The following is a 25,914-nucleotide window of genomic DNA, read 5'->3' as shown; positions in this document are numbered from 1 at the left end:
AGAACTAACTATAATGACAGAAACCATGTTTGATAAACATTTATTTGACATGTTTTTTGATTTTATAGTTTGACTCATGTCTCATCTGATAACATGGAGGAGGCCGGACCTATACTGCAGCCAGTCAGCAGGGGGCGCTCGAAATGTTTTGGCTTCACTTTTAGGGAGCTGTCAAGTCGTCCATCTTTTTATACGATCTATAGTTTTAGATAGCGTTATGGAAGCAAAAAGCATTTGACGTGTCAATAAACAGCACAAGCTTTACACACACACAGCCCCGCGAGCTCTGTTGTTTACGCTGCCGCTGTTTCACCTCGGTTACTACCTCCTATGCCGGCTCAGAGGTTGGATGACTTTGCCCCACCATCCCGTCTACGCGCCTTTTACATTAAAGACAATGCGACATACAGAAGGGGTGCAGTGGTTAGCGCTGTTGCCTCACAGCTACAAGGTCACCGGTTCGGACAAATTGGGCCTTTCTGTGCGGAGTTTGCATGTACTCCTTGTGCATGCGTGGGTTCCCTCCGGGGTCTCCGGCTTCCTCCCACAGTCCAAAGACATGCTTGTAAGGTTAATTGGTGACTCTAAATTGCCCATAGGTGTGGGTGTGAGTGCGAAAGGTTGTCTGTCTCTAGGGCCCTGTGATTGACTGGCGACCAGTCCAGGGTGTACCCCGCCCTTCGCCCCATGACAGCTGGGATAGGCTCCAGCCCCCGGCGGCCCTGAACAGGATAGGCGGTATAGATAATGGATGGATGGACATAGAGAAGCAACAATCCCACCTTGAACTGTCAGTGTAAAAGAGGCTGTGAGACATCAAGAGTAGACCTTTTATAGTGCCTGACACGTTAAAAACTACTGTAAAACTACAACAATCCATACCTGTCAGTACTGATTTATATGCAGATGTTTTTTTGAGTTACTTCTTTAAGAGTCAGTTTCCAGTAAAATGCTGAAGGCAAGTGACTTGTTTAATGCAAGCAACCAATAGATTTTCAGTCTGTCATCACAGACGACTGGGAAAATCAGAAAATAATAATAATAATAATAATTTTTGGCATTTTTAATTTAAAAAAGACTTTAACAGTTGAGTTATTATCATGAAACTAGTGCGTGTTTGACTTAAAAATCAATTGACGGTAATAGTTTGTCTAAGCAAACAGCTGCTCCGGCTACTGCCGCTTGGCTGTGAACACTGTTTATCTTCAAAGTGTTGATTTTTCATTAACCATAAGACTAACAGTGTTGTTTTAAGCTTTGAGAAAATTAATCTGTAACTTATTTTATTGACTTTTAAGGACTGGCACCAAAAAAGAGAAATATTTGGACTTTATCTTCAAACCATCTGAAAGATAGACATATGGTTTTGATGAACCAGCAGTTCTGCAGTCAGTGATACTTGCATAATGCATTGAAAACCTTTCACTTTGAACCAAGCACTTTGTAGATGCTAAGGTTCAGGCTAATGTCTGTACAAGTTAGGTCATGCTGTGTGTAAATTGGCTTCCTAACAATCCTGATGTCAGGCTCACGTTTTCCATAAAGCCCCATATGGGACTGGAGATGAATTATTAAGTCATTCATAATGATGCTGCATGTGAGAGTAACACTGCTTTGTAAAAGTCACCAGAGTCGTCTTTTCCTGAAGAAGCGACTCAACACGCACATAAAAATAACACCACTTTCTTTGATATTCAATTAGCAGTTTAGTCAATAATCTGAAATTCAGCGTTTGATCACTCTGGAAACCACACTGCTGCCGCCGCTTTGTGCTGGAGATCTACTTAAAACGTGGCCAAGCTGCATGCTTGACTTCTGCCTTTTAGAACATTCAGGAAAAAAAAAGAGGCAAAAAGAAAAAGAACCCATGGAGAGCATGTTGAGGTGAAATCGTCGATTCGACATATTTTTGATGGAAGGCTCCCCGCGACGGCTCCGCTGGATTTAAAAGGGCCGTCGTCAGCAAAGGCCGGCATTAAGAAACACTCTCACACATCTAATTCTAATCAAAGCCTGCTCTTTCTAACAGCCGTGAAAGCTTTCATGTTAACACGACACCGCGACCAAAGCTTTATTCACGCTTTTAAAAAAGGGACTGACCGGTCATTGAGCACGTGTGTGTGTGTGTGTGCGCACCTGACAATGCAGCATATCTGTGTCAACACACTCTCTGCTCTGCTCTCATCTTACCGCTGATACAGTGTGTGACTCCCCCGACCATGCATAAATTGTCAGTGATCCCCACTTACTCTGCGCTCGGCTGTGTGTTTGTAAAGACAGAGATGTCTATATCTCAGATTGTTGGCTCAGATGTTAGCTTCCTTTTATCCATCCAATTAAAGACCGCCATTTCATCCCCATGGAAACCTTTTGGGGGCTCTAATTGGCAGATAGATTTGCATGACTTTGATTGCATGTTTTTGTGTCTGTGTGTTTAAGTTTTTGAGCGCATGATGTTTTATTTTGTTCCCCTTTCCTCTCAATAGCTGTTCGCTGTTTATAAAATGTGTGTATTTGTGAAACAGGAGAAGGCAGCCTCTTAAATAATGCACGTCTGACTTGTACCTGTGCAGTGTTGGCCCATTAGGAAACAGCTTCACTGTAATGCTGTGCCATTACTGTGCTGGATGGGAGCAGATCCATTGATTTAAAGTGCAGTTTGATTCATCGGAGCTCTGTTTGTTTTATCGGCATGTAGATGGGTGAAAAAAAAAAACCATGTTGTACATATAATGGATAAAGGCTGTAGTTGAAGTTATTCATTTGTAGTGTCCTCAGGAGAGAGTTAAAAGTGGTGTGATGTGAGTGTGTGATTATGTAGTACGTGTGAGCGTGTGCGTGTGCGGTAGCACAGGTCAATCTATTTTATGCACGTTTGAAGGCACCTGGGGGGTTTCTCTCCAAAGGCCTGACTGGCTGGTTGTTGTAGTTCAGGTCTCTACCTGTTTATCTCCGTGTGTGTGTGTATATGTGTGTGTATAGGTAGGTGGGCGTCTGTTATCAGGTCGTTCTCTGATGCGAACAGGCCAGTGGGGATGAACATGGTTAGAAACACACATACGTGCACACATACACTGAGAAAGAGGCCTGGGTCAACCTTATAATATGGAGCACTGCTGCAGGCAGAGGTCTGCCCACTCACATTTATGTAACTTCTTCGACAGGGCAGGTAGACAGCTCTCATTCTAGCTGTCTCTCTCTCACGCACGCACACACACACACACACACACATATATAAGCCAAAATAGCCCGAAGACTCTGAGTTGGTTTTACTCTCAGAGTGCGTCCCCCCTCCCTCCCCTCCTTTCCGGTCTTCTTCTGACCCCAGACCCATATACCTCATTTCTATCTTTTTCACCCCATCTCCTCCTCCTCTCCACTGCCTCCATCCGCTCTCCACCCCCAGGCGCAACCCAGGAACACATTCTTGTTTTGTTTTGTAGCTTCACATCTCACTCCTATCCCGTCGCCCTGTCCCTCCTCATCTCCCACTCAGCCAAGCCCCTTTCCCCACCCTCATCGTCCCCTTTTTCTAAGCCATGGGTGCTGACCAGGAATTCCTTTGCTCCTCTTCCACTCATTTTCCGTCTCTTTCTCTCCACCCTTTTCTCTTCCTCTATCTCCATCTTGATCTTCCGATTTATCTATCTTCCACCAACAATTCCAAAACAGATGGCTACACTTAGCCCGGGGCAAAAACATTGGCTTTGGACTACAGCGCTACCAGGGCCCAGTCTTTCACACTCACACAAGATCTAATAAGCTGATATCCGCCTAGAAATGTGCTGGATTCGCCAGTAGCAAAAATGCATAAACCATATTGCAGAAAATTCACACCTTAGGCTTATTCCTTGGTTGCATGCTTAATTTTATCCAATCAGAAAAAATGAAAAGCAAAGATTAAAGCCGACTGTAACTACTGTCTCAAAAAGGTGGGAGAGGAAAATTGAGGAAGGCTGTTAAGAGCCATTTGTAAAATTTAAAGAAACTATTAAGTGTTATTAAAAAAAAGTTTGGGGACCATTAAAAAAAAACACATTTTAAAAAGATGGATCCAGATGGAGAGTGATGAAAAGAGATGAAACCACTTAGGGAGAACAGAGAGATCAATCAGAGAGAAGACAGACGGAGGGTGTGTGTGTGTGTGTGTGTGTGTGTGTGTGCGTGTGTGTGTGTCTGTGTGGTGGGGGAGCAGACAGACATTGGGGATGGAGGTTTGGAAAGAGACACTTTTTTTATTGGATGAGTTACATAGCAGTGAAGCAGACAGTGCGGGCGACTAGACTATGGAATATTCAATCATTCCTAATGGAGCTTGAAAGTAGAGTTTTGTTTTTGTCATTTTGAGTTTTATAAGTTTGTATATTTCAGTTTGTACCCGTAAACTCTGACAGTTTGTACATTCAGCTCGGCGCTTGCGGGCATCATTTTTAAGTCTGACCATTAATTTTCTGTCTGTACGCTCTCCTGCAAATTTGTGTATTCAGTTGCAGGGCTTCAAGCTTAATTGTACAACCTGAGTGCAGGTGTCTGTCGGCGTCCTCACAGACTTCACACAGTTTAATAGGCAGTGAGGTTTTGTACGGTTCTTTTTGAACAGGGGTTCAACAAAGTAGGAGTGACAGACATTTAACAGTTTGCTCGGGGCTGCTAACCCAACGATTGAATTACTGAGACTACGAAGAAAACCGAACAGAACCAGCACAAAGACCCAAAAAAACACTGAACCTAAATCCATCCATCATCCACACCACTTATCCTGTTCAGGGTCGCGGGGGTGTGGGGCCGATCCCAGCTGTCATTGGGCGAGAGGTGGGGTACACCCTGGACTGATCAGTCAATCACGCATAGAGACAGACAACCATTCACACTCACATCCACACCTACGAGTCACCAATTAAGCTAACGAGCATCTCTTTGGACTGTGGGAGGAAGCCAGAGTACCCAAAGGGGAACTGGCAGACTCGGGCAGAACACAGAGAGGACCCCTATGTCCAAAACAGGAATTGAACCAGGAACCTTCTAGCTGTGAGGTGACAGCGCCAGACACTACACCACCGTGCAGCCCCCTTAACCTGAATGTATGATGTATATAAGTATATACCCTAGGGGTACAAACGAGTATTCGGGCATACTCGCTAAATAAATCATAATCGGTTACAAAAAAGATGTAATTGATAATCGTTTTGTCGTCCCATATTTGTTTCTACAATTCATCCCAATAAGTTCCTTGTGTCATGTAGGCCTATAATTGTTCTTTAAAAAGCGGTCATGCTTGCTGCTTTCTGTGTCTTAAAAATAATCCCCATGGCAACGTTGCTACACACCACCAGGTGAGCAACGGAAAGGGAGACTGTCTCCGCATAAGGGATGCTAATTTAGAATTTTTTTCTCACCGATACCTGACCCCCGTTAACGGTCATTAATCGTTAACCTATAAGAATTAAATATCATTTAGATATGAATACACTGACCAGTGTCTATTACGCACGCACTGGAGAATACAGCCATGTGATCCAGCAGCAACAATAAGAAAATAAACTTTTACAGCCGACCTTTCTTTGATGATAAATTTAATGAACATAAGATCCTGTCCGATACTGGCAGCGTGTCTGGAGATTTAAATAATTAATGTTTAATTAAATTACGCGGCTGTGCCTCGTGTGTGAATGTTAAGTTTCGTTTCTGCTCAAAAACAGTCACGACGTTAACAACAGGCTTTGGAAACTTAAAATAAAAAGGCCAGGCCTACACCAGTCCTTATTATGTAGGAGACAGTTAGTCTCCTGGTTTTGGTGAAGAAATAGCAACATGTCGACATGCCGCTCAGATGGTACCGATGTCACAGGACTGCAGAGATATGCAACAAAGCAGTTTTTCTATTTTGTCAGTTAACGGTTAAACGGTTAATTATTAACATCCCTACTACGCAACTTTTTTAGACTGGACCGCATTGGAAAATAAACTACAAGCGAGTACTTGAGTAATTGTTTAAGCAATGCGACGAGTATAGTATATATCGGTTATAGAAAATGTTGAATTTCTACCACATACACCCTCTAACAGAGGGAATGAAGGCTTCAGTATGCTTACTGTAAAATGAACAAATGGACACTCTAACCCCTTTTACACAGCAGGTTGAAGACAGGACTGTTACGTCCCGCCATCTGTGTAAAAGTCACAGAGGCCTGATGGTGGGACGAAGTCATCTCGATGCTGATTCGACAGCGGAGGTAGTAACCGAGGCGAAACGGCGGGACGGAACGTCTACGTGTGTATGTGGAGCTACAATTACAATGTCACAGTTTCATTTAGCAGACTTTTCCTTTGTCTAAAGCGACGTACATCTGATAGTAAGTACTACACAAGCAAGGATCTAGACAGGAGGAAACACGAGTGAGTGAAGCTTGTGATGTGTGTTTAAACTTGCTTCTGCTAGGCTGCAACGCTGTGTATAATCACACAATGGGACAGCAATTTTACTCTTTGTGTGGTTCAGTGTAAAAGTATAAAGGCGGTGTAACGGCAGAGCTTGTTTTGGCGCTGTTGTGGATTCCGTGAGCAAAAAGGGCAATTGAATGCCCAGGTAGGAAGAAGTAATATCAGTGAGCAGGGATTGAGCTCTGAAATCCCATCCCTTCCTTCCCCACACTGCTACATACATCCCATGTTGTTTGCACAGCTATGTGCAACATCATAAATGCCTCCAAGGAGAGACATGTATGCCCCCTTTATGATCCCTTACATAGATTTATAACGAGTTCTTGGAGATGCACCAGGGACTCATTGCTATGCAGCCAGGTATAAATAATTTGGCCTTTAGACCTGGTCTGACAAAATGCTGCATACGACCCAGTTTGCTTCCAGCATGCAGAGCCTTTTAGAGGTGGACAGAGAACTTGGCTAATTTGTAAGATTAAGCTCGAAGCCACAGAGCCGAAAGTCACAAGTTTACAGACAGCAACTTAAATGCTTTAAGCCTCTTTAGGACGGAGCAGATTATATAAACTTTCAGAGCAGAGTTTACGGCTACATATTTAAAAGTGAGAGCTAATTAAAGTAGTACAACGCTTTAATTTTTTAGCCGACTGATATTATGGAAGTCCCTCACATGCACACGCGGCCCTGTGTGCTGATACCGGCAACATCCACCAGTAAGGTAAACACATTTAAATCACTTCACCTCACCTCACGTCGGTGCGATTCTGCTTGAGTTGACTCAATCCGACTCGACTCCCTACAATTTGAATTATGCAACTGAGCCGAGTTGGGCTGCGTCCAATTCAATTCAATTCAAAATCCATTCAAGTCAATTTAATTCAGACCAACTCAATACCACTTAATGCACTGAAGATTCTTTTGTGTAGGTGGATAAAACCAGTCAAAGGGCTACTAAGCTGTCTCGAATCCCTGTCTAGTGTGAGGAGGAGCGCTTTTGTTTAGCAATATTGGGTAAAATTGCTCAACCCACAGACAGCCATTAAGGTAATGCTGTAAGGCAGATGAGCTGAATGCAGAGCTGCTCAACACAGAGCCGAGTCTTCAAGCAGCAAATAAAAGGCAGCATCTCAGCGAGGGGGCTTGCTATGTAGGTCTTTGTGTGTGTTCAAGCGAGTGTGTGTGTGTGTCGGGGAGTTAAGAGAGAGTGTGTTTGTAAGCCTCTGTGGATGTGTGTGATTCCAGGAGACAGAGTGTGCCCGGGCTTGTGCTTGTGATTCGATCCAGAGGGAAATGGATGAAGAAAGTGATGTAAGAGCCGGAAAACTTTTCTCCCCGCTCGTGTGTCATCATATTGTTATCAGGGTTCGTCTGCTCGCGGTGAAAAGCGTATATGCACAAGGATCTGGGAGGGTGTGTAATTATGTGCTATTATGTACACACAGGAGCGCGTCTGAGTGTGTTAAAATCACACGTCTGACGGTGTCTGCGGTGTGTGTCCCTGCCTCAGCTTGCCTGCGTGTGTGTGTGTGTGTGTGTGTGTGTGTTTGTGTGTCTGTGTGTGTGTGTGGGAAATGACATTCCCACATTCCTGCCATTTCGCAGTGAGCTTGAAACAAAAAGCTGAAGGAGGGAGTTGTTAACACAGAAACATTATCAGCCTGTCTGTATTATCTTGTGTGGTAAACAGCCAAGACAGACGGAGAGACAGACAGACAGACAGAGAGACAGAGAGAGAGAGAGACAGGGGACTTCCAATCACATTCAAGCTCTGTGTGACCTTGATGTGTGAGGAAACAGACAATTTCTCTCCTTCTGCTTCTCACACTCTCACTCCGTCTGATTCCCTCCCTCACTTTGTCTTTCCGTCTTTGTCCTGCTGTCCTCAACTCATACACACACACAGAAACACACACACACACACACACACACATCTCTGATTTAATACATTTAACAGGACAGTCTTTGACTTTCAATTCATGACTCCTAAAACTAATCTCAATTCTCATCCCCGTATGTTTCCTTTTTCCGTTACCTTGACCAAAACATCACTTTTAAGGCCTCATTTCCATCCTACTGAGGGCGTTTGGACTTTGACCTTGTCTACATGCGGCTGCACAGTGAAAGCATCATGTCAGCACACACACAGTGGCTGCACTCCTCCTCACTTTCTACACAGGATGCACTCAGCTGCAGCACTGCTGTGCACTCGGAAAATTTTATGATAGCTCTCACAGCCAAGTTTGCAATCAGTGTAGTTCACATGTCACACTTAAAATTGTTGCTCCGAGATGCAGCTAGAGTGTGTGCAGTGTAGGTGGAGTTATCAGGTACTTTCAGGTTCGTACCATAGTTGATGCATTTCAGAATAACATGTGATGTTGGAGGACTGAAGTCTCATACTTGAAAGACAGTGAGATAAGAATTAAACGTCCTGAAAAGCTAAAAACTGGACCTTGAGATGTTTTTGTCCAACTCTGGTAAGATTTCTGTTCCTCTAGTTTCATGAATGGAATCATTCAAACTCGAGAGTGAATCAAAGCTTGAAGCTTGAAGACTCTGAAACTTATATGCGAAATGTCAAATGAAACCTCATCCATCCTCTGCATAGTCGTCAAAGACTATATGTTAGCCGTAGCATTATAAACGTACTTTTTCTACATTTGAAATGAAAAATAAAAGATGAGGTCCGGCCTCTTTCCTTTTAACAGCCAGCTATATCTTTAAAGATCTCATCAAAGAGAGACCACCACTGAGGATGACAGCGATTTCTCCTGACTTCTGTTCAGTTAAAGGGATACATGTTTTCTCCTCAAAGTGCTGCAGGATGACAAGCTAACGGAACTGTTAAATGAAACAAGGTCAGTGATTTAATGCTTGCAAATGTGGCATTATATTAATAATAAAATGGTGACAAATTGTGCAGGAACAATAAGGCATAGAGGTTTATTTGGAGCTCAGCTGCAGATGTGTACGCAGCATATTTGTAAGCTATCTATAAGATCCTGGTCAAGTGAAAAAACAATGTTAACAGGGTGATTATGTGTTTTACTTTCAGTAGCAGAGCAGCTAACACAAACACACATCCGCTCTGCTTTCCAGTAATGTTTGAACCTTCCTTCATCTCCTCTCATCATCTTCACTCCTCTCCCTCTTTTCCGCCTGGCTCATGTTCCCTCTCTTATGCCCGCTGACTCTCACCTCCTCCCCCCTGGCCCCTCCCCCTCGCTCTTTGTCTCCAGGTCAGTAGATCAGTTTTCAGTCTGGCTCGTCGGGTGATCCCCGCTTTGGTTACCTCGTCCTTCTCACCTCTCGCTTACCCTCACCTCCTCACCTCGCCTCCTGAGCATATGGCCAGCTGCGCGGCATGAACTCGTGGTGGCTTTAATGAATACATCAGAGCGTTGGTATCATCATGACAGGGGTCACGGGTCGGTTACAGTGTGTGCGTGTGTAAGTAAGACAAAAAAGGGAGGGGGGAGTGTGTGTGTTTCTGGTTGACAGCGCCTTCACCCTTGTGACCCCTGTGCACGCTGCATGTCATCACAGGAGGTGTATGTGTGGATGTGTTCATGCGGTGTGCGTGGAGGGGAGTGAGTCCATGACAGACGCTCATCATATTTAATCCTGGAAGGATTTCGTTGAAATGAAAAGCTGCTTTTCAATTTTATAATCCAGTAGACCTAATCTCTCCGCCAGCGTCCTTCCACACAGTCCAATGAGATGGACAAGACTAGCTGGATGAGTCCTATTCACCACAAACTCATTTCCATTGCCTGTCCTTGCTGTGCCAAAGCACTCTGACTCCCCGGCCTGTGACAGCCCAGCGCTGACCTTCACCAAGTGTTGTGAAACTGTGCAATGCACAAAAAAAACTGCGCCGTCAACCCACCTGTTCGTACCGCAGTCTTGGCCTTGTAAACGGAACATTGATTAGACTTGGGATATGTGTGTGCGTGTGGCTGTGGGAGTGTGTCTTCTTCGATTCAGTCTCTGTGGCACCGCGCTCACACCCGCCCACACACACGCAGGGTCCAGGGAGAGAGAAAGTGCTCACTACAGTAAAAGAAGAAGAAGTGGCACTAGTGAAATCGCTGAGTCGAGTCGTTCTCGGAGGTCAGGGTGGCGCAGGGAAGACTCAGAGGAGGTAGCGGCTGGGTGTTTAGATTTATGGCAGTGAAAGTGAGAGGATGAGAGAGAGGAACAAAAGGTGAGAGTCCGAAGGACAGGTAAACAGTGCAAAGTTTTTTTGGAAAGTTACACAAAAGTTAAGCAAGAGTAAATGTTGAGATCAAACAAAAAGAATGACCTTTGTTATGGTTCACTGAGGTCGATAGACATCAAAAAAACTGTTTGATGGTGGCGTGTGTGTGCTTTAGTGTGTGCCTAGTTTGTGTGTGTGTGGTAGTTAGAGGGTAGAACGAGGCCACTTTGCCCATATTGACTGCAGTGCCATGTGACTGCTGTGATCATTAATGTGTCCTGATGCCAACGGGTATCCTGATGACCCACATCTCAGCAGTCCACTCTCACTCTCTGGCCGCCACCCAAACCAGACCTCTCTCTCTCCCTTCCTCTCACTCACTCACTCGCCCTCACTCTCTCTGGGTGGAAGCTCCAACCTTCTCCTTTTACACCTCTTCATCAGCATTAGGGCTGTGTCTGCTCAATACTTAACTGAAATGCGTCTGCGGCAGCAAGTATCAAAAACTACAGAAGTACCAAACTTTGGCCTAACATGTCTGATCGGAATTGTTTGCTTATTCTTTACTTTAGAGCTTTTCTTTCATTTAGAGACGTTCCGATATCATTGTGATATCGATACAGATACCAATACCAATACAGACACCGTTACCAAAACTGATACCGACACTGATACTCATACTGATAATGATACAGATACCAATACCAATACCAATACAGACACCAATACCGATACTGATAAAGATACCCATACAGATACTGATATCTGGACTTGAGTATCGGCCCATACAAGTGCCCCTCTGATACAAGCAAGATTAAAAAAATACACTTAATAGTGGAAAAACATTGATTGATTGATTTTTTTAACAACCTATTCTAATGATGCACTCTTGTAGTTTGTCTTATACCCTAATAAATTAGGGTATAAGATTGGTGCATTGCCTGCCGTACTGCCAAACCACATTTTAGGCAATGTTGGAGGCCAATCGGGATTGGTACCAGTTTTAGAACGACATTAAGCTACTTTAATTTTATATATTCTGTTTAAAATCACAGTTTTGCTCAGTTTGGACTAAATCTTTATTTTTTCATTATTTATCTATTTGTTCTTTTGCAGACACCTTTAACATTTGAAGACTCTGCTTTTCCGTCTGTAGAGAAAAAAAAGAGAGGTATCTGTAAAATGATCACGTCGGTTTCTCCTTTAAACTCTGGCAGCTCATCATAAAATTATATTGGAACTAATAGCTAAAAAAGTTGAGATCATACCCACCCCTAATCAAAATACCAAACACACACACTCCTATACCCTTCCAACTTCCTCCCTCCTAATTTAATCTTCCTTCTTTTAATTGGCTCGCGCTGCCTTTTCTGAATTACTTCCATCTCTCTCTTGCATATATCTTCTCCCCTTCAGCTAACCTCCATCTCTCCACTCTGCTCTCTGGAGTATACATCCCCTTACTCACTCTATTCCCCTCTTCCTCTCTTCATTTTTGTATTCATTCATGCCCATTGATATGGATATCCTTCCTCTTTTCCTTCGCTTCTCCCTCTTCTCTGTGAACAAGCTAGATTTTAAAAAGATCCAACACCATCGGACTGCGCTGTTTTATCATCGTGTTGCCTCTCTGATGCAATCTTGCTCTTCATCCATGACGCCCGGTTCCCTTTTTTCAATCTTTTTTTCCTATTTGGAGCACCCTAGTTGGTCTGATGATGTGCTGACTTCAGATAAACAGTTTTTAGAAGTTTCACTGACCCAGTAAAGTAGCTTTGAAATTCAAAGTCCCACCCCCCCATCTCGTTTACTCCATCTTCCTCGCCTCCTAACCTCCTATAATTCTCTCCCACTCCTGATCTAATGCTATTCCAAATTCTGTCACCGTCCCAGTTCCTACATTTGGCACATTCTCGCCACCTTTTACCTCCCGAGTCTATCTCTCACTCGCACTCACATATAAAATGCATATGCCTTCATGGAATAAGCAGCCCCTCGAGCACAGTGACAGACACCCACCAACACAAACCTGCTTGTGTCGCCAAACTGTTCCTGTTAACAAATTCTGACACAAACGGGAACACAGTCACGCACGCGCACCTAAAGTCTGGGACACACAAACACAAACACAAACACACTTATACACAAACAGCGCTGTATGAAACCACTTGCTCCTGGATATTTTAGGTGTGGGCCGGGTTGTGGAGGGGGCACACTCGACTGCAGCAAGGGAGTTAATTACCCCATGCGATCAATAATTCATTACGCTGTCAGTTTGTGTGTCTGAGTGTCTGCGTATGCGTTCTGGCATGTTTTGAGTACACGTAAGCATGAAGACCAAACTCTCCCAGTAAGCATTTTCTTTCCCTGGGAACGGCAGATTAAGAGGATTGACTCCGTAATGGATTAACCTCTGGAGTGTGTGCGCCTATGCGGATGCGTACAAGTTTCTGTGTGTGTGTGTGTGTGTGTAAGTGTTGAGCAGGATCAGAGAGCCCATGTATGAATTGATTAGCCTAAGAAGCTCCTCTCCTTCCCTTTTAATGACCACATCAGCACTTTTTCACCACGGGGAGGATAAATGCAGAGCTGTCCGTCAATGAAATGAGACACCGCCCCTTTAAGAAGGGTTAGCTGTCACTCAAACGTCACTCTAGGGAGCACTCCCCATGGACTAGGGAGACCCTGCTGTGTCAGTATGTCGACGATGATAGATTGTCTGTGTGGGAGTGCTTGCATGTGGATAGACGGATGAGTGACCCGTCTCTATGCAGTATTTATTTGCCAGCAGGACTTCAGCTTTTAACTAGTGCTTCCTGAGCAAACACCAAAGCCAAGCGCATCCATTATCAGCAACTGCATCTGTTTACGAAATAAACATATATGCTAAATGGGAGAAAGCAGCTTGACAAGAGCAACACAAACAGAAAATGACCAATTACCCTGTGGGAAGCAACTTTTCGCCCACTCCTTCTTCGTCTTCACTACAACTGCACTCCTCAGGGGTTGATACACATGGTCACACACAAACACGCACACGCAAGCAGTCATGCATGTTGACACAAATGCATATCCACATATTGTCTGGCTACAGTAGGGGGCTGACTCATGTCCCCTGCATTAGATCTTGCTTAACAGAGGGGCTGATGTTTGACACGGAGCACACACACACTCTGACAGCAGGGTACCGTCACACTGCTCACAGGCTTAGCATGCTGACACGGACTCACAGGCATGTGCACACACACTGACTATTTTGTAGAGATAAAAAGGTGTTTAGACGTTAGCGACGGGGTGTGCGGTACAGTATGTCAGCAGATGTGTGAATAAAAAACAGATGAAGACCGGGCGGAGGAGGTGGGAGACAGATATCAGGAGTGTGGACAGAGAGTCAGGAAGAGCTGCCTCAGAAAATTGGTTTAAATAAGGAAGGGACAAAGCAGACGATAACCGAGACTATAACTGTGTATCCACTGTATGAACCATCCCCTGGGACTAGGGACTTTAGTTCATATTCAGTTGTCAGGGACCAGGGCCTAAATCAAGTCCTAGGAACTTTATTTTACTTCCTAAAAACTCCCTACTAGGAGGATAGTAGTTTTTACAAGTACAGGGACTTTGGGATGGGACTTACAGTGATTAACATTTCTGATTTGTTGAATACTCGCAGGGTTTAGAAGACTCCCTAAGACCTTTTAGACCTCAGTAGAGACACAGACAACAATGGGCTGGAGGAACCTAATCACTCAAAAAGAAGCTCCTTGGACTAAAAGTCCTGGGTGCTTTTAATAGAAACGCAGTTAATGGCATCCCAGTCCCTTCCCAGAACGCCTACCTGTTTGTTGTACTTGTTCCCAGTCTGGCAGCCGTACTCTGAGCACTGGTCAGAACCCAGGGACATGGCGTCAGCATTTCCACTGCCCCCACTACTGCTGCTGCTGGAGCCGGCACTTCCCACACAACCCCCACTGCCCACAAAGGTGTTGGAGGGAGGCAGGTCCTGGACCGCCTGGTGCTTCTTCCCCTCAGCTGGGGGGGAGTGTGGCTGTAGATTCACTGCAGGGAGAGGCGAGCTAGATTTGTAGTGCCTGGCCAGATCTGGGCTCGACTGGTGTCTCCTCCCACCACCCATCCGTGGGCTGCCGGGGTCGCCGTCTACGACACAGTAGCGGGCGGCCAGGCGCTCACTAGCACTGCTTAAATCCTCCTCATCATCGTCGTTGGCGTGGCGACGAAGCCCGTTAACTGTGACGATACCGCTGTAGAGGGATCTGTCCGACTTCCCTCCTCCCGCAACCACACCACCACCACTTCCGTTGCGTTTGTCCCGTCGAGGTTTGCGTCCACGGTCTGATCCCCTCCCGCGGCCGACCTGTGGTTGAGCTCCCGGAGGACTGAAGAAGTCTTCCTCCGGCTCCTTCTTACCGGCCTCATAGCCATTCTTGCCCTGAGCGCCGCACTGCCGAGCTGTGACCACGAGGAGGATAACCAGGATGACCGCCGCGGCTCCCGCCAGGACACCAATAGCTACGCTGAGGCGCTGCTTCCCTAATGCACGCTCGCTGTCTGGGTCCCCTGCGATGTCCAGCGAGAGTGGAGCCATCAGACTGCGGGCCACCTGGGGTGAGACGGAGGGCGGAGAAGATGCAGAGGAAAGGAGAAAAAGACAATGAGAAAAAAGTCCAAATCAGCAACTGTAAGAGATGACAGTGGGTAGGAGCCACAGAAAAACATCAAACAGCATCTTCAACTTAATTAAACTCATCACTGTGCGTTAGTGGGGGAACTTCTCCATTATTCCCAGACACATAGAGTGTCACTAAATATATAATTGCTCTTGCTTCCCAGTTGCAGCATTTCAAGTTGCGCCTGTGATTCTCCACTTGTGCACTGGTGCAGGAAATTCCTAGGATTTCCTATTTGAAACTGATTAAAAAGTAAAACTAACTTTAGAGGGGGAGTTGAAAGAGGAAAATACGAGAAAAACACTCATCAAATGTGCAATAAAGGCAAGAAACATGCTCTGACTACACCCCCAGAACTCTAACACATCTACTGTCTCATCACAGAACAATGTCCCTATTGTAAATGATAGTGTAGGCGTGGATTTGCCAAGGATTTGCTATCACGTTTTTTTTGCACTGACAATAGATGGACAGACAGACAGAAGGCTACTGTAAATATGTATCCTTTATGGAATCATTTTAAGAGATGTTTTTATTTCGCCTACTTGGGGTATTTAGTTTGATGTTCTGTTAAGCATAACAGTTAATCTTGGATGCAAGGCAAATCCAGCCTAATCCATTTTGATCAAAATGTGTATTAAACTTTAAAATGTTTTGAATTTGGGGTTAAGATAGAGAATACTAATGACACTGATTTTCCATTATGAACACATGCACAGGCCTCGGGCATCTCTCTCGCTTTCACCACACACACACACACACACACACACAAACACACACATATTTGCTCTGAGCTTGTACACTAATAAAAGGATCATTACAAGAAAGTGGGTTATGCTAAAACACAAACACAGCCATTACTTGTTATGGAGCCTTGGTCGACAGGAGACAATGAGGCTGCGGAGTTCTGGTGTGCAGAGCCCTGCTGGTAATATGGGCCAGAGTCATGAATCTGAATATCTCTATTCAATAGAAACCAACTATGTCGCGGCGATCAGTATGCAGGGACAAGACAAAATACCAGAGCAGACGTACACGCACACTCTGATGTATGCATGCACCTACACAAGCCGACACAGGGTGTAAGATGTCCATTAGAGAGAAAACTCATTTTGCAGCACTGACACCTCGTCTCAGAGCTCAAAGGACAATTCCTTTGGCCTGTCAAGGCTGGAAATTATATACTGTAATCCCCGCTGCCTTAAGAATTGTGGGTAATAAGGCTACCAAGACTGAACGGGAGACATGCAGTGTGAAGGTGAGAGAGTGGAGTAAAGTCGGAGCCTCCCTGGTTTGTTCTAACCAAATAAAATAACTGCAGTATAACCTGGAGTATTGGCAATACTGCAGAGAGTGTTGCTCTGCACTGTGTCACCTGCTTATTACATTATCCAAGGCATATTAGGCTTACTCATATACAGCCACGTTATTCACTCTCACTTCACTTCGCCCCCGAGCCAAGAGTGGTACTGTGTTATATTTCAGTGTTTCATCACCGTCTATCTCTGGGTTAAGTTTCATTGTTTTTGAGAGAGTTGTGTTGGTTGTATTCCATTATTCTGCTTCCACTGCAGCGGGGCCTCTCCGCCAGGCTCCGCTCTCCCCTCAGCCCCCATTGTTCTGCTTTTGCCTGCAGTATTCCTTTTTCATTCTCATTCTGCTGGGCATCTCTCTGGCTTAGCGCATCCCTGCGCTGTCTGCTGTATTGTGTGCAACACAGGGAGAGAAAATAGCGATGCAGTGCCATATGTGCATGTACTTTGTGACAGCGCAACAGCCAAGTTTGTGTTTTGGCATGTGCGTGCAGGCATATGTGACTGAGAAAAGCATATGACAGTGCAGGGTAAGTTTTGAATGTGTGTGTGTGTGTTTGTGTGTATGTTAGAGGAAGATGTATAGCCATCCAAGTGCAGGTGTGTATACTGTATGTGTGCATAGGCACACACAGAACAGTAAAGTGTTCAGCAGGATAAGCGCAGCAGCCACCTCTAGCACCGTGTTTGAGTGCATCCCTCTGACGCATCCCAAACTCCCAGAGGAATCTTCCATTCTGCTGCATGAGCTTTGTTCCGGCTGGGCTTAACACCACCATCTATCTGCTCCACTCTCCGAGGATTCTCTTATCTGCATGCCACTGCAGATGCAGATGCTGTGACCAAGCAAAGCAACTTCTCCCCTGACCACACTATTGACTCGAGCTTAGAAAGCGCCCGATAGTTCTAGATCAATGCATTCACAGCTTGGCATGAGAACAAAGAGCTGCAGTTTTGCATTTCTGAACTATTAATTATATTGTTAGAAAGCTGACTGAACAGATTTAAGAGCATAAAAAAATACCAAGTTAAAAGAAATTGACTCTGAGATGGAACACAAAATGTAAGAATGTTGAATTAAATCACATCTTCTTCAGTGTACTTCAGATTTACAAAGCACCTTCAAGTTTCCCAAATCACGTCAAGAACATCACAACTACTTCAAATTCCTTCTCCTCTAGCTCAAACTCTGCAGCATCATATTGTAGCTAATTACCCAACATGTGGTTCACCCAGTACTGTTGGATAGAGGGGACTGGAGTCATTTTCTGCCGCGGCGCTGCAGCAGTAGCAGCCGTTTTCCTTCCCTAATTACATCTGGCATCCATCCACCACTCAGTTTGACTTCATTACGAGATGGAGGTATTCTCTCTTCAATGACTTCTACTCAATTACACCACCAAGATCCTGCCTACTATCAAACTAAACTATGCATATTGTAATCAAAGATGGCTTTTATACCGGTTGGACATATTACACCCTATTGTTACATTGAATGGCCTCAGCCATTTAGGCACATTGTAGTTAATTCCACCTGTGAACACCATTGTTCCAACGCTTACCAAGTGCTCTGTTCAAGTCCTCACCACCTTGATGGTTCAATTTGTACTTTTCAGTCCACTTTTATGCGAGGTGTTCGTCTTTGTTCGAAAAAAAAGGGCCGTGAAAGTCTAAAGTTTTGCACTTCAAGTTCTCTTTATATAAGGTGAGTCAAAACTCTGAAGCTGTTATTATAGAGGCTAAGTATATCTCCAACTACAACTTATTGCCATCTGAAGTAAGCGTACCAAGAGCTCAAAGGGAACAGGAACACAGTTATTGTAGTTGCTATGCCACCGTCTAGAGGAGCTATACAGTAACATAATTTTAAAAAATGAAGACTCAGCCACAATTTACATTATCACTTGGAAATCTCATACCTTCCCCCAGGTGGTTTGCATAGTTGAAACACCCAGGGAAGCGCAACAAAATGAAAACGTTCCCAGTTTAGAGAAGTAGAGCAGCACTCGCTGCACAAATCTGCATTGTAAGCTGTCCCTCAAAGATCACAATCATAGTATTTTGGGGTACCAACAAAACCACTGCTTTGACATATTTAGGAGATTTGTGCCTCTTATCTGCCTGACTGTTCCTGTCCTCTGAAAAGTCTCAGAGCTTATTTTGGGTTACGTTGTAAACGTCATGTTACATTGCAGAGAGTCTTAGACCTTTTCCTCAGAGAAAAAATGAGAGTATGTTCTAACCCGAGTTTCGAGTGGGGGTTAAAATCACAAGCTGTGTCAGAGCAAACACTGTAACCACAAGGCAACTGAGCCCATTTAATTATTTGTCAATACAAATTACGATCCCCACACTAGAGACGACGTTTTAGTAATTATTACCTGCCAGCGTTTATAGCTTAGTTGAACATTTAAGCATAACGGGAATTTTGTTTGATTAATACAATGAGGGCAGAGAGGAGAGAAAGGTTTCCACCAGCGATAGCGTAATTTAAATTTGAACTCATGCTGTTGTAGTTATTTCTGGTCTCTCAATAGAGTCTGCTCAATTGCCTCTTCACCTCAGTATGGATCTTTCAAGGCAATCTAATCTTACTGTGAGGTCCTCGGGTCAAGACAACCACAGACTTGTTCATTAATAGCCAATGCAGCGCACATATATTTCTTATTCCCTGTTCTTCCTGTTGTAAACATTACTCATTTAAATTCATACTGTTTATGTGTTACTTTCCACTAAGTCTGACTACTTCTCCTCCGCTCAGGGTGCTCTGCATGACACAATGAAAACTCCTAAACTCATCAATATTCAGGCCTGCAGTGAAGAGACACTGCTAAAGTACAACTTCTATTCAAATGAACATACTTCAACCTCGGCCGCACTACAAGGCCAAAACTGAGACAGGCCCCTTTCTCTCTCTCTCTGCCACTTGAATACACTCACCCCTGATGCTCTCTCTCTCTCTGTCCCTCACACACTCTCACAAACACACACACACACACACACCTAATGCTCTAAGCCACTTCAGTAAAAAAAAGTTATTTTAACCACATAGTCATTATCAGAATGTATGCTGAACAAAGAACCTCCGAACTACAAAGACTCTGGCATTGCCAATAGCCTTCAAAAGGGAAATGGGGTTCTTTATCTGGGACATATAAAGACGGAAATTTTCCCTAGAAATGTGCAGAATATTGCAAATTCATGCAGACAGTATAAATTGTGCATTTATCTCATTCTATCAAGACAATAGTCTTCTTCAATCAGTTGTCATTGCCTGCCTCCTCCATTGTGATGTGTTCTCAGAGTTCCCGTTATTTGAAAGGATCAAAGGACAGTAGAACCACTGTCATCATTGTATATTATTACAAACTCTGGGCAATGATAGAGGTCTGAACACACCAAAGTAGGACAGTATGTATATCTTTAAATCTTAATAGGCTACGTTAAAATTACCTGTGCATCCACCAAGGTGGCGTTGGCCAAGCTCTCGTTGATGAACACGTGAACCAGAGCAGTGGCACAGAGAGAGGGGATCCCGCTATCATTGACCCGGACCACCAGGCGATGCAGACCTCTGTGGCGCCGCTCCAAAGGTTCTGCCAGGGTGATCACTCCATTGGTGTGGCCAATCTCAAACAGCCTGAAGGGATTTCCCCCAACCAGGGCATAGTGAAGGTCAGCATTTGGCCCAGTGTCTGAGTCCAAGGCTGTTACAGTCCTGACAATGGTACGTGCACTGCTGGCAGGTGGAAGGAGGGTGTAGGACTCGTTGGCAGGAGAGGTGATTGAGGGGGCGTTGTCATTTTCATCCGTCACGAAGAGCGAGACGGTGGCGGTGGCAGTTTTGCGGGGCTCCCCTCCATCGACTGCCCGGACACGGAAAGTGTAGGTGGAAAGCTTTTCGCGGTCGAACGATGCGGAAGAGAAGATAGTTCCCGTGTTGTTCTCAATGGAAAACACCTCTTCTCTTTCTTTCTGGCCATCCTCTCCTTCCAACTTCTCTCCAGTTTTCTTGTCATCAGCTCCATCCATCTCTACGAACAGGCTAAGCTCTGCATTCTCTCCTTCGTCAGCGTCAGTCACAGTGACCATGCCAACTGGGCTGTTGGCAAGCAAGTTCTCTTTCACGTAGAAGGTAAAGATTTCCTGAACAAACTTTGGGGCATTGTCATTGCGGTCGGTCACTTGAACCACAACAGTAGCAGAGCCTTGCAGAGAAGGGGTACCCTTGTCCTTGGCAATAACCCGGAGCTCATACCTCTCTCGCTGCTCACGGTCCAGAACCCCAGTGGCCCGGATATCTCCATTATCTGCATCTATGTAAAATGGACCATTAGCAGCAGAGTCCAGGGAGTATGCAATCTCAGCATTCTTGCCACTGTCAGCGTCTGTGGCCACCACAGTGACTACCCTTTCACCAGGTGAGTTGTTCTCCGCAAAGTGGACCTCGACAACACTTTGGGCAAAGGTTGGGGCATGATCATTGATGTCCACCACTCGCACCATCAGTGAGCTGTTACTGGACAGACTGGGGCTGCCGGAATCTACTGCCACAATGGTGACACTGTACTCTTTGGTAACCTCGTAGTCCAGCAAGGCAGAGGTATGCAAGAAGTATTTTTTCTTATTCCTGTAGAGAGTAGTAGAAAATACATTTCATGAAGGCAGTTGTTACTTACACAACAACAATAAAAAACTTGTTAATGCGGTGGTGTTAATGCGTCCAACGGCGACGACGACACATTGTGATCCAATCTGTAGATCACATTCAGAGGCGGTCAGGGCCCCATTTGTTCGTTAAGATGATCGTGAATGTGTCATTGGACACAGTGACGCACCACCTACTTAACTGACGTCCCTTGCGTAGGCAGGTGTAGGTAGACACTTGAGAGCCAACTGCGTCATATTAAAGTATGAATCAACAACAATGGAGTAAATGGAGTACACCCAAGACGCGTGTTAATGCCAAGAGTAACAGGGCCAAAGAAAAGCAGCAAATCCTCACATTTAGAAGCTGGCACCAGAAAACCATCACAGTTTTTCCTTGGAAAATGACTGAAACGATTGTGAACATATTTGAAAATTAATTTTATGTCAATTGACTACGGTATAATCAAATAATAATTTGGGCACTATTATGCTTTGCCATTTAGTGCACACTACATTTGAAGAGATCTTGCTGCAGGACTGCAGTAATCTGCAGAGAGACAATAACATTAAAGAAACTGTGACTGATTTTTTTAATTAAATGAACAAATTGACACGCTGAAGACCTGATGATCATTACTTTGACTCAGAATTTTCTTTAGTCAGGAATAGCCCGACAGTCAATATAACAAACAACCTCATTGAAAAGGCATCATAAGTTGTGGCATCCTTCTCTATTTATCTCTTTTCCTCTGTTCAACAGCTTCAGGAAATATCTTTACAATTCGCTTGAGAGCACTGACATTTGGAACCTACGACTACAAAGTCTCAGACTCTTGAATTAAAACGAATATTACGACAAAAGTTTCCAGAACGTTTAACTTGCTAACTGCTATGTAGCCTGTAGTGAATGAGTGGCAGTGCTGAATCAAGCCTAAATGAAATGTGCCTTCAACACAGTTTTTTTCTTAACTCTCTCTGGGGAAAATAAATGGAAGAAATACCTCCTCGAGCTGTAGTGTGGGTGAGACTCAGCAGCTGCGTGCTGCATCCAAGGTTAGAAGGCATATAGAATAAAAACGGTATATGCCCCTATTAATAAAAGCATTTGGTCTTCAAGTGATGTTTTAAATCTGGTAGCAATATCTGTAGTTTAAATATATTTCCTGAATAACTCTGGATCATGGGCTGTATGGTAGTTAATTACATGAACTGATTGCTAAATGGCATATTAATTAACATGTGTCTTACAATTATGGTAATTTTGTTAATGAATAACAAACAGTTCACCCTAACCCTAACTCTAAATCAGGTGCGTGATTATACATATGCGCATACTATATGCATATCATGCACATAATGAACATGTTGTTGCCCCCAGGTAAACTGGTGCATCATATTGAGCTTACAGGTCAGGAAGTGGTTAGTTAGGTTGTTTAATTACTGCAGTGTTTAGCAGTCTGACGTCAGGTATCTTATAATGTTTCATACAGGCCTTTATTGTGAACTGATATTATTACTGTGTCTTTGTTCCTTCCTTTGTAATGACAGATATTTCTGTAACTTACTCTGGGGTGTTACCTTTAATTAGGCTTACCTGTCAAAGGCTTCATCTGCCGGTAGGGGAGGGAGAGCTGTTTCACCAGCTGGCTTCAGTGTGAATGGGACGTCTCCTACAACTGTACACGTCACAGCCCCGTTCTCTCCCTGGTCTCGGTCTGACACCTGAACCAGAGCTACTGGCGTATCCACCAGAACATTCTCAGGTACCAATGCTGCTCCGTCTCGAACAGGGATCCGTCCAATCTTTCGGATCTCTACGACTGGGACATTGTCATTTTCATCGCGGACAGCCAAAACCACAGTGGTGCGGTCGGTGCGGGGTGGCTGGCCTCGGTCTCTGGCTGTTACTGTGAACCTCAGTTGAGCCACTTCCTCTCTGTCGATCCTGTGAAGAACGCTCAGCCATCCAGTTGCCTCGTCTAGCCGCAGAAGTCGCCTGACGGATTCAGTGGCAGCTCCAAAGACATACTCCACCTGCCCATTGACTCCAATATCACGGTCTGAAGCTCTAACCTGGAGGACAGGTGTACCTGGAGGAGCGTTTTCTGCCATTTCTGCCTCATATGTGGACCTCTCGAACTGTGGGCTGTTGTCATTCACATCAGTGATGGAAACACGAAGCAGGGCTTGGGAGGAACGTGGAGGGTTCCCTCCATCTCGAACTCTGAGGACGAGCTCGTATGAGTCCTTCAGCTCACGATCCAATGTGCCTTTCACGATGAGCTGCGGCTGCTTCTCACCATCTGGTATATCTGCGACCTGTAGTTCAAACACGGTGCTCCTGGCTCCTCCTCCGCTATCTCCACTTCTACCCCTCCGGTCCCCTAGGCCATCCACTCTAGTAATGGGGTTTCCTCCTGCTGCGCGTCTCGTTGAACTTGACCCAGCTGCACCATCTTGGATCAGCTCGTAGCGGTCGATGCCATTTCGCCCGAAATCCCTGTCTGTAGCTGTTGGCAGCAGGTATAGGGTTCCTATTGGGCGATTCTCCTCGACAGAAAGCTGGAGCACAGGTGAGGGGAAGGAAGGTGTGTTGTCGTTGATGTCTGTTATGACCACACGGCCTTCGAATAAGTCAACCCAGCTCTGCAGTGGCCCTATCACTGACACCTCAAAGTCCAAGAAGCACTCGTTTTCATCAAATATCATCTGACACTGTGGGAGCTTCTCTCTGTCAATGCGCCTTGGCCCTGTGGTCAGCTCACCTGTCACATTGTCAATCTTAAAGAACTCTGAGCCACTCTCCAGGGCAAAGGTGACATCCCCGCTTCCTGTACCTGCCGTGAGGCCCAGGTCGGCGGCCACGTTGCCAATCTTGACGTCAGGTGGGCCCTCCTCCGCCACCCGGTACCGGAGAGCTGAGTCGGCACCCGGTAGCTGAGTCAGCAGCTGCAGCAGTAAGACCACGAGGCTGAGAGCCTGCGCCGCGGAGGAGTGCACTGCACCAAGCCTCTGCATGGCTCCTTCTTCCTCACGCCTCTCTCCTCCAAGCTCTGTCTGCCTCTGAGCTGCGGCTCGTCTTCTTTTTATTACTGTTTTGTGGTGTGTTGTACCTCGCAGCGTGGGTGTTTGATTTATCCTTTCTTGCCTTCTTCTCCCTATCGCTCTCTGCGGACTGCCGCCTGAGGTCCGGAGAAAAGCTTCCGCACTCTCTCTGTAGTTCACTTCAGCAGTGCGGGCTCCTTTCTTTTATTCTCCTCTTATACTCACTAGCGCTTGTTCAACTTCTATAATAATAATTTCGCTGTCTTGCTGGGCTTTTTACGCCACATGGATATCAAAAAATCCATCCTGCGGAGCGGAAATAAGAAAAAAACTAATTCATCAGGCTTTGATTAATCCACTTCACTCCCTCACTCCTTTCTCTCCTCAGCTATCCCGTATAGTCACACGAGGACGCTTATCACTTCATAATGCCATTTGTAAGTTCTTTTTATTCCAGTCACATTTGGGACACCGGCTTTTCTGGCGTTTTTCACAGTTAGAAACTGCAATGCAGCACCACACAAAAGACAGAGAGAGAGAGAGGGAGAAAAAACACCGCTCAGCTCTCCGGACGGCGAGGAATATTAACTCACATCCACAAAGGAGGAATAAAAAAATCAGTTCGGTAAAAGTCTTTAGGCTGCTGCTTCTGGATCTTTTCTTACCTTCAGATCCAGATGCGTTTTCCCTCTTTTTTTCCCCGCAGTGGAAGCAACGTGCCAAGCCGTCGGATTCCTTCGCGTAAGTTATGAGGAGACAAGAGAGCGAGTTTTTTTTTTCTGATGTCTTTTCTCACAGAACAGAAAACGAGAGCCTCTCTTGATGGGCTAACAGGGAGATCCCAACATCATCATCAGTTTAGCGTAATCCTTTGCGGTCCGTGTTCGGGATGGATGTCTCGGTGATGGACCGAGTGTAGATGCGTCTTTTTCCAAGAGTCCCGCATTCTCTCTCTCTCTCTCTCTCTCTCTCACTCTCTCTCTCTCTATCCTCCACATGCGCCTCCTCCTCCTCCTCCTCTGGCTTTTTTTCCCTCTCACCTGCACTGCTCGGGACTGCTGCTGCCGGTCTCGAGCGATGCTGCAGTCTCTCTCTCTCTCTCTCTCTCTCGCTGCTACTGCAACATTTTCCCCGGCCGCGTAACTCGATCGCTGAGCTGTAACGGGAGAGGCAGCAGAGGCGGTGTTGGGTCGCTGTACTCCATGTGTGCTTGTGTGTGTGTGTGTGTGTGTGTGTGTGTGTGTGTGTGTGTGTGTGTGTGTGTGTGTGTGTCGGTTACCAGAGACAGACCTCACCTCCTCCTGTCATATAGGAAGATTAAATGGCTTGGTGTCCCGGCTGCTGACAGCTCCTGGTGGGGCGAAATATCTTTATTCACACATTCATACAAAGGACAAAGAGAGACGGAAAGAAAAAGAGAGAGAGTGATCTGGCTTTAATGCAAGTCAGCCCCTGTGCTCTGTCACATTTCTGCTGGTGCAGCTTTTTTCGGCGGGGCAAGTGTGGAAGGCTTCATTCATTCTTTTCTGAACGAGGCAGAAATTGTCACATATACTCTCTCGCGTAATGGGAAATCGCT

The 25,914-nt window shown here is 45.2% G+C and overlaps 1 protein-coding gene across 2 annotated transcripts in view; it reads right to left on the bottom strand.

Annotated features, from left to right (window-relative positions):
- pcdh7a (protocadherin 7a) overlaps positions 1-25,538 on the bottom strand; it is a 44,920-nt gene extending 19,382 nt beyond the window's left edge. Inside the window, exons 1-4 of one of the 2 annotated variants that reach the window (XM_069666414.1) lie at positions 25,001-25,538; positions 22,885-24,641; positions 20,094-21,270; positions 14,478-15,260 (exon numbers count right to left, since the gene is read on the bottom strand). In XM_069666414.1, the coding sequence (XP_069522515.1) occupies positions 14,478-15,260; positions 20,094-21,270; positions 22,885-24,308 (3,384 nt within the window). In that variant the 5' untranslated portion in view covers positions 24,309-24,641; positions 25,001-25,538. The other variant, XM_069666413.1, reaches the window with a different exon arrangement.
- Between the last annotated feature and the right edge of the window lie 376 nt (positions 25,539-25,914).

This window comes from Semicossyphus pulcher, unplaced genomic scaffold (genome assembly GCF_022749685.1).
Source record: "Semicossyphus pulcher isolate SPU_LCO1_2020_fin unplaced genomic scaffold, fSemPul1.0.p SCAF_17, whole genome shotgun sequence".
Taxonomy (NCBI): domain Eukaryota; kingdom Metazoa; phylum Chordata; class Actinopteri; order Labriformes; family Labridae; genus Semicossyphus; species Semicossyphus pulcher.
The sequence above is the reverse complement of the archived record's forward strand: the minus strand, read 5'-3'. Positions and strand labels throughout refer to the sequence as shown.